Source organism: Otolemur garnettii, unplaced genomic scaffold (assembly GCF_000181295.1).
Source record: "Otolemur garnettii isolate 467f Iridium unplaced genomic scaffold, OtoGar3 scaffold00152, whole genome shotgun sequence".
Taxonomy (NCBI): domain Eukaryota; kingdom Metazoa; phylum Chordata; class Mammalia; order Primates; family Galagidae; genus Otolemur; species Otolemur garnettii.
Genome location: NW_003852547.1, coordinates 1,169,933 through 1,183,240, shown reverse-complemented (window position 1 = coordinate 1,183,240; position 13,308 = coordinate 1,169,933). Strand labels below are relative to the sequence as shown.

Here is a 13,308-nt window from a genome sequence, read left to right as displayed (position 1 = left end):
TAGAATATTTTTAAGTCAGAACCCTGCATGAATTCTATGTGCTTCCTGTGATGAAGTCATAGGTGCCCTTAAGAAAATTGCTCCTTTTCTTGGCTTTAGTCTCTTGTCACATTTTGCCCCTGTCCCATTCACCTGCACACAGCCTTCTAGTATAGTGCTTGACAGGGTCAGCTTGAGCTCCTGCCATTTAATTCTTACCAGCTGAGTAACTTTAAAAGTTACCCTCCTTAAACTTCAGTTCTTCGTCTGTAAATAGAGATGATAATTGTACTCAGCTCTTGGGAGTTTCAAGGATTCAGTAGAATAATCCAGAGAAAGTGCTTGGCCAGGACCTGGTACAAGGTTATTGCTCAGATTTATCACTGTCATTCAAACTGACCTGTCCGGCTTATGCCTGTAATCCTAGCACTCTAGAAGGCTGAGGCATGTGGATTGCCTAAGCTCAGGAGTTCAAGACCAGCCTGAGCAAGAGTGAGACTCCATCTCTTAAAAAAAAAAAAAACACCAGGTGCCGTGGTAGGCACCTATAGTCTCAGCTACTCAGGAGACTGAGGCAAGAATATCTCTTGAGCCCAGGAGTTTGAGGTTGCTATGAGCTATGATGCCATGGTACTCTACCAAGGCTGACAAAAGTGACACTCTATCTCAAAAGAAAAAAGAAACTGACCTGTCAAATGTTTGCCTGGCAGTTTTCCTCAACTTTCTTACTCTCAGGCTAAGTCCAAATTCCTCAGCCTGGTATTGGAAATTGTGCAGCCTGACTCCTTCAGACTGTTTCACCCTCTGCAGCAGCCCCCAGCCCCCCCCCCACACACACACCCCCCCACCACAGATGCTCACTGTGGTCTATCGCCTCTGCACTTTCCACATCCTGTTTTCTTCACCTGAAAATACCAGCAAACTAACCTTGGTCAAGTTATTTAACATTTTCATTCTTTAGTATTTTAAGTGGAGAAAATCATGTTGCCTACCTACTAAGGTTTTTGTGAGGTTTTAATGAATTAATACGAGTAAAGTTCTAATGACAGCACCCAATACAAATTAGGTGCTAAATGCACTTAGCTATTCATATTGTTATCAGTACCTTAGTCTCTCCCTTGCATTTTTGCCTGACTAATGCCTGTTGCTTCTAGAAGACTCCACTGAGTAGTCTTCCATTATCCAGTCATAGCACATGATTTGCCAGTCTGCTGGCTACAGTGTGTGCTCCTGCTTCTCACCTGGTTGGAACTATTCAGGGCAAAGCCCTGGCTCTGTAGATTGGAACTAAGGCACAGGGCCTGGCCCATAGTTGGCACTCATAGTTGTGAAACAGAGTTCTCCCTATGGGCATTGATGACACTGAGTGGAAAACCTATAACTGTGACATGAGGCCTATGTGGCAGGCCCTTTGCAGGGACCACCATGACCTAGAGACAAATCAAACCAACTGTGGGCTGGTTGGAGACCCCTGAGGAAGGGACAGAAGTTAACAAGATAGAGCACTGCTCAGTGTTGGGGCTTTTGAAAGTGAGCAGTTGTGAAAGTCTCTTTTTGAAAGAATTTCACTCACTGCAGTAAGAAGTCAGTAGAATATCAAGATAATTTGGTTCTTAACAGTTTTCAATCGAGTGTTTCTTCAAAAGAGTTTGGTGTGAGCCTGGGTGCAGGGCTCATGCCTATAATCCTAGCACTCTAAGAGGCTGAGGCAGTTGACTTACATGAGCTCAGGAGTGGAGACCAGCTGGAGCAAGAGTGAGACTTTGTGTTTCTACTAAAAATAGAAAAACTAGGCCAGGCATAGTGGCCCACACCTGTAATCCTAACACTCTGGAAGGCTGAGGTGGGTGGACTGCCTGAGCTCACCAGTTCAAGACCAGCCTGAGCAAGAGCTAGACTCCGTCTCTAAAAATAGTAGATTTTGTTGGTTGGTTTATACTTCTTCCTTTTCAGAAACCAGAAAAGAAGCACCAACTAAGCTGCTGTCTGGTGAGATTCCAGTATGAGAGAACCCCCCCTATCCTCCAGAGGATAAGAGCCCCAGTCCAGCTCCCAGATGAATGCAGCCACATAACTAAACTCAGCGTTCACCACCTGGAGCAGAACTGCCCAGCTGAGCTCAGTTAACTGCAAAATCAAGAGAAATAAGAAATCATTGTTTTAAACCATAAAGTTTTTTCCTTTTAATTGTAGTAAAAAAAAAGTATATAATTTACCCTTTTAACCATTTTTAAATGTACAGTGCTGTAGTGTTAACTATATTCACATTATTCTTAACAAATCTCTAGAAATGTTTTCCTTTTGCAAAACTGAAACTCGATATCCATCAGACAATTACCCCATTTCTCCCTCATCAAGCCCCCAGCAACCACCATTCTGCTTTCTGTTTCCATGTTTTTTGTTTGTTTGTTTGTTTGTTTGTTTTGAGAGTCTCAAGCTGTTGTCCTGGGTAGAGTGTTGTGGAGTCATAGCTCATAGCAACCTCCAACTCTTGGGCTCAAGCGATCCTCTTGCCTCAGTTTTTCTATTTTGTTTAGTAGAGGCGGGGTCTTGGCTTTTGCTCAGGCTGGATGTTTTCATGATTTTGACTACTTTAGATAACTCATATCAGTGAAATCATACAGTATTTGTCTTTTTATGACTGGTGAAACCACTGTGTCTCAAGCTGATTTGTTATTCAGCAATAACTAAAACAAAAGTGGTATCAAGGCTGGGCACGGTGGTTCACAGCTATAATCCCAGCACTTGGGAGGCCAAGGCGGTGGATTGCCTGAGCTCATAGGTTCGAGACCAGTCTGAGCCAGAGCCAGACCTCGTCTCTAAAAATAGCCAGGCGTTGTGGTGGGCCCCTATAGTCCCAGCTATTCAGGAGGCTGAGGCAAGAAAATTACTTGAGCCCAAAGTTTGAGGTTACTGTGATCTGTGATGACACTGCACTCTACCAAGGGTGACAAAGGCTCTGCCTTAAAAAAAAAAAAAGATAAATTTGCCTGGTGTTGGCTCGGCGCCTGTGGCTCAAGTGGCTAAGGCGCCAACCATGTACACCCAAGGTGGCGGGTTCGAATCCAGCCCGGGCCCGCCAGACAACAATGACGGCTGCAACCAAAAAATGGCCGGGCATTGTGGCGGGTGCCTGTGGTCCCAGCTACTTGGGAGGCAGAGGCAGGAGACTCGCTTGAGCCCAGGAGTTGGAGGTTGCTGTGAGCTGAGATGCCATGGCACTCTACCCAGGGGGACAGCTTGAGGCTCCTGTCTCAAGGAAAAAAAAAAATTTGCCTGGTGTTGTGGTGGGCATTTGTAGTCCCAGCTACTCAGGGACTGGGGGATCAGTTGTTTGGTGAGCTTCCCACTGATTAGTTTACAAGTACTGATGGCAATTTTTAAATCCTCACCAATTTTTACACTAATCATGCATTGTTTTTGTTGTTGTTGTATTGCTTTTTTGAGACAATGTCTTTGTCGTGCAGGGTAGAGTGCCATGGCGTCATCATAGCTCACATCAACCTCTAACTTTTGAGGTTGAGTGGTCCTCTTGCTTCAGCCTCCCAAGAGCTGGGACTATAGGTGTGCACTACCAAGTTTAGCTAGTTATTCTATTTTTAGTAGAGACAGGGTCTCACTCTTGCTCAGGCTGGTTTGAACTCCTGAGTTCAAGCAGTCCTCCTGCCTCAGCCTCCCAGAGGGCTAGGATTATAGGTGTGAGCCACTGTGCCTGGCCATCATTTTTTTTTTAACCCATGTAGTTATTTTAGCAAAGGTTTGAAAGCATATGAAACAACAACAAAAGACTCCGTACGGAACATAACTCATTCGAGTAAATATTAAATTTATTAGCACTAGGGCATTTCTTTTCTTTGGACATGAGGCACTTGTAAGCAGCAATGAATTGCAAAGGAGCTGAGAAATTGTATCTACTTTGAAATTTCTTTTTTTAACTTCCTCTTGTTGGCCGACCCTACTGATTAGAAATTGCCTGCTTGTGTTTCTGACCTGTTTTGTGCTTAGGTAGGTAACGTATTTGCCTTCAGCATATGGAACTTAGGTAGCTGTGACCAGCCCCTTCCCTGACACTCTCTTTTCTTCCTTGCTTCAGCCCATCCTGAGCCCCTCCATCTTGGACCATCTCATCAACAATGACCGCAAACTGCCTCCCGAGTACAACCTTCCACACACTTATGTTGAGATGCAGGTGAGAGAGCCAAACCAAGCCCCGGGTTTAGGTTGTTTATTTATTTATTTTTAATTGAAATTTTATTAAGGGGTTTAGGTTTTATACCCCCACACCCAACCTCCCAAGATTTGTGATGGAGAGCTGGCTACAGATTTCTGCTTCATAAAAGTACCAGGTGTCCTGAGGCCTGCAGGAAGAGGGCACTGAGAGTCAGAACTGGTTCAACTCCTGGCTCTGGCCCTCCGTGCCCTCTTCTGAGTGCCCAGCTTCTGCCTTTGAAAAATTGCAATGATAATTCCTACCTTTCTTGATTTAGAGATGGCCTGTAAGGGAAGTGCCAGCACAGTGATTGGGCACACAGTTGTGCTTATAGGCTCTGAGTCCCTTGCCGTGCTACCCCCAGAGCTGAGTCCTAGGATCAGGGGCCCTAGGCTGGGCAAAAGGGACCCTCAACTCTGTTGTCCCTTCCTACCCACTCTCAGTCTCTCCAGATTGCTGCCTTCCTCTTCACGGTCTGCCACGTGGTGATCGTTGTCCAGGACTGGTTCACAGACTTGAGTCTGTATAGGTGAGGAGTTGGGAAGGGGAGGGATGAGGTAGGAGACAGCCACAAGGAAAGAGGCTTACGCCATGTTTTCATAGGTTTTACACAGCAGCAGGACTCTTTTAAAATGTAAGCTGGAGCAAGTCTGCCCTACCTAAACCCCTTCAAAGCACAAACACATGGCCTTCCACTGACGTTACATAGCCACCAGAATAAAATCCAGAGTTGTTCACTGCATGGCTTACAAGGTCCTGCGCCCTCTGGTTACCTTGCTGACCTTTCCCACTGCTTTGCCTCACTCCCTTTATTAAGGCTGTAGTGGCCTCATGGCTGTGTTTCCTCCTGTATCTCAGGACCTCTGTGCTTCTCATCCCTCAGCTAGAAACACTCTTCCTGTAGGTCGTCTCCGACTTCCTCCCTCATACCATTCAGAAGGTCAACCTCAGTTTTTCTCTGACCCCCTAACAGCATCTGTTACTCCTCCCTTTTTCTCCCTGTTATCCTTCATTGTATTTACCTCTCCCTGTGAGGACATTATAGCTCTCCTTATGATCTCTCTCCCTCATTAGAATGTAAGCCCCAGGAGAGCAAGGTCCCCAGAGCCCAACACAAATTTGTTGAATAAATAGCATGAGGAGCTGGTTTGTCTGGTCCTTGGAGTTCTGTTGTCCATCTCCTCCAGGCAAGTGTGCCATACTGTCAGCATCCCCGGCAGGCAGGAGAAAAGGTGAAACAAGGACTTGGCCAGAATCCTGCCTGAAGCAGCTGCAGGTTCCAGAAATGCCTCCAGACAAAACTGGCAGAGGGCCCAGGCAGAAAGAAGGGACCGGCGCTCACAGGGAGGGCAGAATTGGGTTTAGGAAGCAGATGTCTCCAGAGTCAGGCAGTCCTGCATTTGAATTCCAATTTTTATTGGGCATGTGTTTTTCTCTCCCCAGCAGATCCTCATCAGCAGAATGATTTTGTGCAGATTAAATGAGTTAAAGAATTTAAAGCATTCAGCATAGTACCTGGTGCACAGTAAGCAGTTGATAAATGAGAGCTTACTGTTTGTATTAGTAACCCTAGGGTCTGGAGTGAGCTGTGGGTCTGGCTAAAAGCAAAAAAGATGGGTAGGGAGCTGGTTTTTCTGACAGGATCTACGTGACTTAATTCTGAAGCACCCCTTCCCCTCCTACCACCATCCATTGGGATTCATTTACATTTATGTATGCCAGCCATTGTTCTGCTACTAGAGATACAGATGTGAACAAAACAGATGGATTGCTCTTGTGGAGTTTAGGTTCTGGTAGAGGCATTACTCAGGAGCTGGCACGTGGCAGAGAGTTGTTTTTAAATCATTGTCTATAGGGGAGCCTCTCAGTGTAGGTGAGCTAGCCCCTTGTAATTGTGGACAGTGTGTTTCGTGTGAGGAGAATGTTCCCCTATTTTACCAGATTCCATTTTCCTTACCTTAAATAATAGATTTATTTATTTTTACAAAATAGCATATTTTAAAATAGCGTAAATTAAAAGCTTATATGCACACAAAAACCTCCACACAGATGTTTGTAGCACCTTTATTTGTAGTTACCAAAACTTGGAAAGAACCAAGATGTTTCTCAGTAGGCTGAATGAATAAAGAAACTAGTATATCAAGACAATGGAACATGATTCAGTGCAAGAAAGAAATGAGCTATCAAGCCATGAAAAGACACAGAGGAACATTAAATACATAAGTGAAAAAAGCTAATCTGAAAAGGCTACTATATAATTTCAACTATATGATAATCTGGAAAAGACAGAATTTTGGCAACAGTAAAAACATCAGTTGTTGCCAAGGATTGGAGGCAGGAAGGGATGAGTAGGCAGAGCACAGAGGAATTTCAGGGCAGCGAAATGTATGACATGTACCCACCATTACAGCATCGTGTATCGTGCTGTTACGGTGGGTACCCATCATACATTTGTCCAAACCCATAGAATGTGCAACACTGAGTGAGCTCTGACATAAACTGTAGACTTTGGGTAATAATGATGTGCTACTGTAGGTAATCAGTGGCTTAATCTAGCACTCTGAGAGACCACTAAGGCAGGTGGATTGCTTGAGCTCAGGAGTTCAAGACCAGCCTGAGCAGAGTAAAACCTATCTAAGAAATAGCTTGGCGTTGTGGTGGGCGCCTAAAGTACCCGGTCCTTGGGAGGCTGAGGCAAGAGAATTGCTTGAGCCCAAGAGTTTGAGGTTGCTGTGAGCTGTGACACTATGGCACTGTACCAAGGGTGACAAAGTAAGACTCCAAAACAAACAAACAAAAACAAATGTCACTCACATGGGGGATGTTAATAGCAGGGAAAGCTGTGCATGTGATGATGGGGGGCAAGAGATGTTTGCAAACTGTGCTTCCTGCTCCTTTTTGCTGTGTATCTAAAACTCTAAAGTCTGGTTTTTTTAGAGGATAAACAAAATATTTGTACCGTTGACCTAGTCCATGGATTGGCATCTGAGAGGGTTGTCTCTGAATTCTCTCAAATTGCATGAGAAACATGGTATATATGTGGCATTTTTCTGAGCATGGCTGTAGCTTTCATCAGAATCTCAGGCTGTGGGATGTGGGGTACAAGTGCCAAAGCCACAGTCTCTCATCCTAAACCCCAAGGTTCCTCCAGACAGCAGAGATGGTGAAGCCCTCCACCCCATCCCCCAGCCACGAGTCCAGCAGCTCATCAGGCTCTGATGAAGGCACTGAGTACTACCCCCACCTGGGTGAGGCTTTCTCTGGGGGCTGGTGGGGTAGGCAGGAGGAAGTGTGAGAGGGTGAAACCTGGAAGCACTATCGGAAGTGGGGAAAGAAAAGGGAGGAGTGGGGAATCTGAGAAGAGCACTTTTTGAGACTTGTAAGGAGAGAAATCAAAAAGGATTAGCTGTTACTTCCTCCCAGGTTTCCACTGCCTCAGTCCAACCCTGGCCACTGAGGGCACAGTTCTGAGTCTGGGTCTGACTCTGTGATTGAATGGGACAGGCCTCAGGTTTGGCTGTTTGTGGGTCCCTGACATCTCCCAGCAGGAAATGAATGTTGGGTTAATCTGAGTCACCCCTTCCACTGGTTCTCTCTCCTCCAGCCTTTGCACATGCCATCTTTTTCCTGCTGTGTCCTTCCTGCGCTCTACTTCTCTTCTGCAACAATCTAGTTTATTTATGAACCCTCACATCAGACTGAGGGTTCCTTGAGTGCAGAAATCAAATCCAACTTGTCCTTGGGTCTCCTGCATTGCCCTGCACAAAATCTGTTGCTAAAGTGAAGTTACATAAATATTTACACAGTGATCTGAACTCAAGGGCAAGGGCAGATCTTCAGGGTGAGAAAGGGGAGTCCATGAGGCCGAGTGCTGTGTGTCTCATAGGGCCCATCTCCTCCCATCCTCAGTCTTCCTACAGAACAAAGCTCGCCGAGAGGACTTCTGTCCTCGGAAGCTGCGGCAGATGCACCTGATGATTGACCAGCTCATGGCTCACTCCCACTTGCGTTACAAGGGTGAGGCTCCTGGACCACCCCCTAAGCTAGCTAACAGCCTCCTATCTTTTGATCCAATCCCATGGCAAAGACCCCAGACTGGTCTCCTGACGCTGCCTTGATTATCAACTACCTCCACCCGCTCAGTCCTTCAGTATAGTACCTGCAAACTAAAGCATTTTGTCCCCCAGGTACTCTGTCCATGTTACAGTGCAATATCTTCCCGGGGCTCCCACCTGACTTCCTGGACTCTGAGGTCAACTTGTTCCTAGTGCCCTTCATGGACAGTGAAGCAGAGAGTGAAAACCCACCAAGAGCAGGTATAATGATGTCATATAGGAATCTGGTTCATAGGGAGGCAGGTCTTGGCCTAGTCAGAGAAAGACACAGGTCATACTAGTCTGTGAGGTGTCGTGGCTCCCTTGGTTTGAGAGAGATGTGGAACCCACCTGATCTAAAGGAAAATTCTGGCCTGTCCTCAAGGTGCTCAGACCCTCTCTTAGGAGGATGTTTCAGAATCATGAAAATACAGGAAAAACTGAGCTAGGGCTGAGGTGCTAGTGAGGTGCTCCTTGAAACACAGGTTGCTGTTAAGTGGAAAGGAGATGATCTTCTGGTAACCTGTCCCCCTTAACCTCCCTGCCTCCACTTTCCAGGACCTGGTTCCAGCCCCCTTTTCTCCCTGCTGCCTGGGTATCGTGGCCACCCCAGTTTCCAGTCCTTGGTGAGCAAGCTCCGGAGTCAAGTGATGTCCATGGCCCGACCGCAGCTGTCACACACAATTCTCACTGAGAAGAATTGGTAAGAACTCCTTGCAGAAGGGGTCAATCTGAGGTCCACCCTCCCCTGCCCCGCTGCCACCAGTGCAGGAGAAGGGGCACAGAGATCTGTGTGACCTTATTGAGCACCTCCACTCTGAGCTTTAGGTTCCTTTTCCTAGAATAGTGATGATTGCTACTATCTTATAAGTACCTTGCCCATGCTAAGCAATATGGCTGTTTTCATGGGACTTCAAATCCTCCTTATTAGTGGGGTATAGGTCTTGGCACATATTTTACTAGTGGGGAAATTTACACTCAGAGAAAAGTGTCACATAGCAAGGTCACACATCTGTGGTTAGGTGCCATTTAGTTGCTGCGAGTAGGACGAGTGAGCCCAATTAAGCTTGAAGATTTATTCCAAGGACTTGGTCACAAAAAGCATAGCCTTACAGGAGACAAGAACCAGAAAGCCATTAGGAGCCCACTGGGTAGCATAGTATTGTTGTTCCCCTTCATTTTCCTCCTCTGCCTGCTGGCTTTCTTTCCCTGCTCACACATGGCCTTGCACCACCTCCTCAGCCCCTGCATGACTTCTGTGTCCAGACCCCACTTCTGGACACTCCCTCCACCCCCAATAAGATGGGTCCAGATTTACCTCATCTTATTTCAAAAAGAAACAAATTTGAAAGAGAGCTAGCTTGCCTTGGTGCACCCTCTCTAGCTAGGTTCCCCAAGGTCTGTTTGTAGTGGGCTCTGGCTAAAAGGAGCCAGGGATGCAAACACAGCAGCAGGAAGCCACTCAGGGCAGAGGTGGGATAGAGCTGGTATTCAGTCCCAGCAATATTCCTGCCATTCTAAACCAGGACCCACGGGGGAGGGGAAGAATTTGGGAGGTAGAAGGTTGTGCAGCTGCTGGTAGATGTTTCCCATTGTCATAAGACTCTAGAGCAGCGGTTCTCAACCTTCCTAATGCCTCAGTGTATTTTCATTGTTAAAAAGGGGTCACGACTCACAGATTGAGAACCGCTGCTCTAGAGGGAGCTGGAGATAGAACCCTTATCCACAAAGGCCAGCACTGAGTGGAGTGTGTGGAATTCAGACTTAAAGGTGGGGACTTGAAGTCTTAGTGCAACCCCAGGCATCTTCAGCTTCACTTAACCTGGGTTAGCTAAGAGAAACAGGGCTACCTCCCATTATGGTAGCAACTTCCCAGAATGCCAGTCAGGGACACTGGCACCAGGAGGCTCAGAGTCACAGTTCACTCATATACATGAGGTCTTGGTTTTCCCACCTGTTCCAGGGCTGGTGCTAGGCTGAATGAAGCCCCACCAGGGCAACCCTGACTGCTGACCTCCTCTCACAGGTTCCACTATGCTGCCCGGATCTGGGATGGGGTAAAAAAATCCTCTGCCCTGGCAGAGTATAGCCGCCTGCTGGCCTAAGGCTGAAGGGAGGAATGTCATGCAGGGAACCTCCTGAGTCTCCAGTGGACAGCGAGGGAGCACACATGTCCTCCGCACAGTGGGGTGGAGAGTGGCAGCAGGCTTGATGGATGAGGGATCATGACCCCAGCTTCAGAGATATGGTGCGTCCAGGGCTAGGTCCTCACCCTCAACTGGGGGGTGACTTTTAAGAGATCCCACCCCAACCTGAGGCAGGGCAGTCCATCCAAAGTCCCACACAGGGACAGGCAGTGGGAGGAGTCTGAATGGTCACCAGGAATCCCAAAACCCATCTTGATCTTCAGGGATAGAAGAAACAGGTCCCTCTTCCCTGACTCTAAGCCCTTCCCTGTAAGGTGAGGCAGAGTCTGGAGAGCTCTTCATTGGAGCAGATCTGGTGATTCAAATAAACACGGTCATACAAACCTGTTCTCATGTTCTCTTATTCTCCTCTGCCCAGTGTGCTGTCCTGGGGGGCAGGGCAAATCTGAGGTCTAGCCCTTGTGGGTGCATTATCCCTTGGCTGTCTATTGAACGTGAATGAACAGCTCTTAGAATTGTTCTGTGTCCTCCCTTCTGTGTGTGTTTTGGGTAGGAAAATACTATTCGTTTGACTAAATGCAGTTACTACCCTTGTGTCTTCTGCTCTCCCTTGAAGATAGTTACCTGCCTTTGAGTTAAATGCCTAAATACAATGCCTACTTTTGGTTTAAAATAGAACTTGTCCTTAAATATATTTACCCTTTAGTTCATATACCATACCTTATCTTCATATAGACAGTGCCTACTGTTGGTTAGATGTGATGGCTTCCTTCCCTTGTAAGCCTTATCTACTTTGGCTTAAAAACAGCAGTTTCTATCTTGAATTTAAATCCTGAATGTACAGTAGCCTCAGTTAAATACACTGTACAGTTTGATCAATTGCCAACCCTCATCTGCTCAGTTAAATACAGTATGTAATCTTAGTTCAGTGTTGTTCAAAGTATGTCTCCAAATTGGCCTTGCCACCCCAAATTAATCCTTAGCAGCAAATCATGCCAATCCATTGTTTAGGAAGGCAGTTACTGTCCAAGCAACTGCGTCTCTTGTCTATCTATTGCCCCCCCACCCGATGCTGGTTCTTTACCTCACTGGCTTCCTATAGCTTTTGGGCATACCTGTACTACTCGTTTTCACGTGGTAGGTATCCCAGGGCCCTTTGAGAGAAAAGCACAACTGAAAGAGGTGGAGGGCAATGAAGAAAGCACTCAGCAGGCCAAAGAAGGTCAGGCAAGAAGTGGAGTGTCTGCACAGATCTCTCTAGAAGGCCAAGATCTGCAGGGAAGTCTCTGGCATTACCAACTCCTGACTGACTTTAGGCAGGATCCTCCTCTCTGGCCATTACACCATTAAGGCAATCATCAAGACCCTTTGGGGGCAGCACCTGTGGCTCAAGGAATAGGGCGCTGACCCCATATGCCAGAGGTGGTGGGTTCAAACCCAGCCCTGGCCAAAAAAAAAAAAAAAACTGCCAAAAAAAAAATATATTAAGACCCTTTGGAGCTGTGACATTCACTGCCCTCTCACAGAAAAACTTCTAAAACCATTGCCCCACTGTTCTCCCAGTCTATGCAGAAAATCTTCTAACTCCCTCTCCAGCTAGATAACTGAGCTTTTTCCCTGCCTTGTCAAAACATTTGTTGATGTCCTATCTCCACTCTCTGTATCCCAGGTGGACTAACTGCTGGTTGTCTTGGGATTGGCAAGAGTAGGGAAGGTGGGGGTGATGGCCAGAGAAAGGTGTAAGACCCAAGGCCAGAATGCACGAGACATGATGAGCCTGGGTCCAGGACAGCTAAAGCTTGTTTCTTCCTTCCCATATGGTGCAGCTGGAAACAGGTAGAACTGTGTTTTCCCCGCCCTTCCCTGCCACCTCCAGCTGCTCTAGGTTTTAGGACTGAGAATGTTAAGATTCACCTGAGATCTTGTGGTTAGTGTTATCAAGTAAGGTGTGAATCAGCATGCTTTGGGTGTTCTTGGCTGCCACGCACAAGGGTCTGTGAAGCATCTGGTATGGGCATCTTCAAACTACGGCCAGCGGGCCACATGCAGCCCACCTAGGACATTTATCTGGCCCGCCAGGTGTTTTTGCCACAGCTGCCTGTCCTGCTTAGCAGCTGGCTCGTCCAGGGGTCCGCAGTCCAGCCCTCCAACGGGACAGTGAATTGGCCCCCTGTTTAAAAAGTTTGAGGACCCCTGATCTGGTAGATGGTGGTAAAGGAGATGCTGCAGGTGGCCAGGATGGATGAAAGAGGCATCTGTGGAAGCCTGACCTAGTCTTTACACAACCAGTGCCTTGGTGACCTTGCCATAGACCCTGTAGTGGCCTCCAGGATTTTGTGTTGAGGTGGACCATCTGCTCAGACAGCTTGACAGGGGAGGTGTGCTGATGAGTGTGCATAGGTCTCAGGCCACACCCAGTATGTCTGGCATGGGACTCAGGTTGAAGATATAAAAAGCCACTGTGGCCATTCAGCTAGATATTTCTGCTGCAGGGAGACCTTCTCCAGGCTAGAGAAGATTCAAGATGTTAGACATAGCTGCAAGGAATTCATGCCACACTTATGGCTCTCCCCTTTGCCATCTCCTAGCAGTTGAAAGTCACCCTTGCCCATGTCAAACGTGGAGAATAGGAAAATCTTACAATCCTCACGCCCAGTGCCTCAGGAAATAAGAACACTGCTCAATCAGTTGCCATTCTGGAGCAGGCTTTGTGGTCCTGACAGCTGCCTGGGCTCAGTGGCTTATGACTGTAATCCTAACACTCTGGGAGGCTGAGATGGGCAGGTTACTTGAACTCAGGCATTCAAGAACAGCCTGAGCAAGACTGAGACCCCATCTGTGCTAAAAGTAGAAAAACTAGCTGGGCATTCTGGTAGGC

The 13,308-nt window shown here is 47.1% G+C and overlaps 1 protein-coding gene across 1 annotated transcript in view; it reads left to right on the top strand.

Annotated features, from left to right (window-relative positions):
• Positions 1-10,817, top strand: part of SMG9 (SMG9, nonsense mediated mRNA decay factor) — a 21,781-nt gene extending 10,964 nt beyond the window's left edge. Inside the window, exons 8-14 of the mRNA XM_003799492.2 lie at positions 4,073-4,168; positions 4,633-4,718; positions 7,331-7,437; positions 8,099-8,206; positions 8,377-8,505; positions 8,842-8,986; positions 10,310-10,817. Coding sequence (XP_003799540.1) covers positions 4,073-4,168; positions 4,633-4,718; positions 7,331-7,437; positions 8,099-8,206; positions 8,377-8,505; positions 8,842-8,986; positions 10,310-10,388 — 750 coding nt within the window. The 3' untranslated portion in view covers positions 10,389-10,817. The remainder of the gene's footprint in view (positions 1-4,072; positions 4,169-4,632; positions 4,719-7,330; positions 7,438-8,098; positions 8,207-8,376; positions 8,506-8,841; positions 8,987-10,309) is intronic.
• Positions 10,818-13,308: the final 2,491 nt, after the last annotated feature.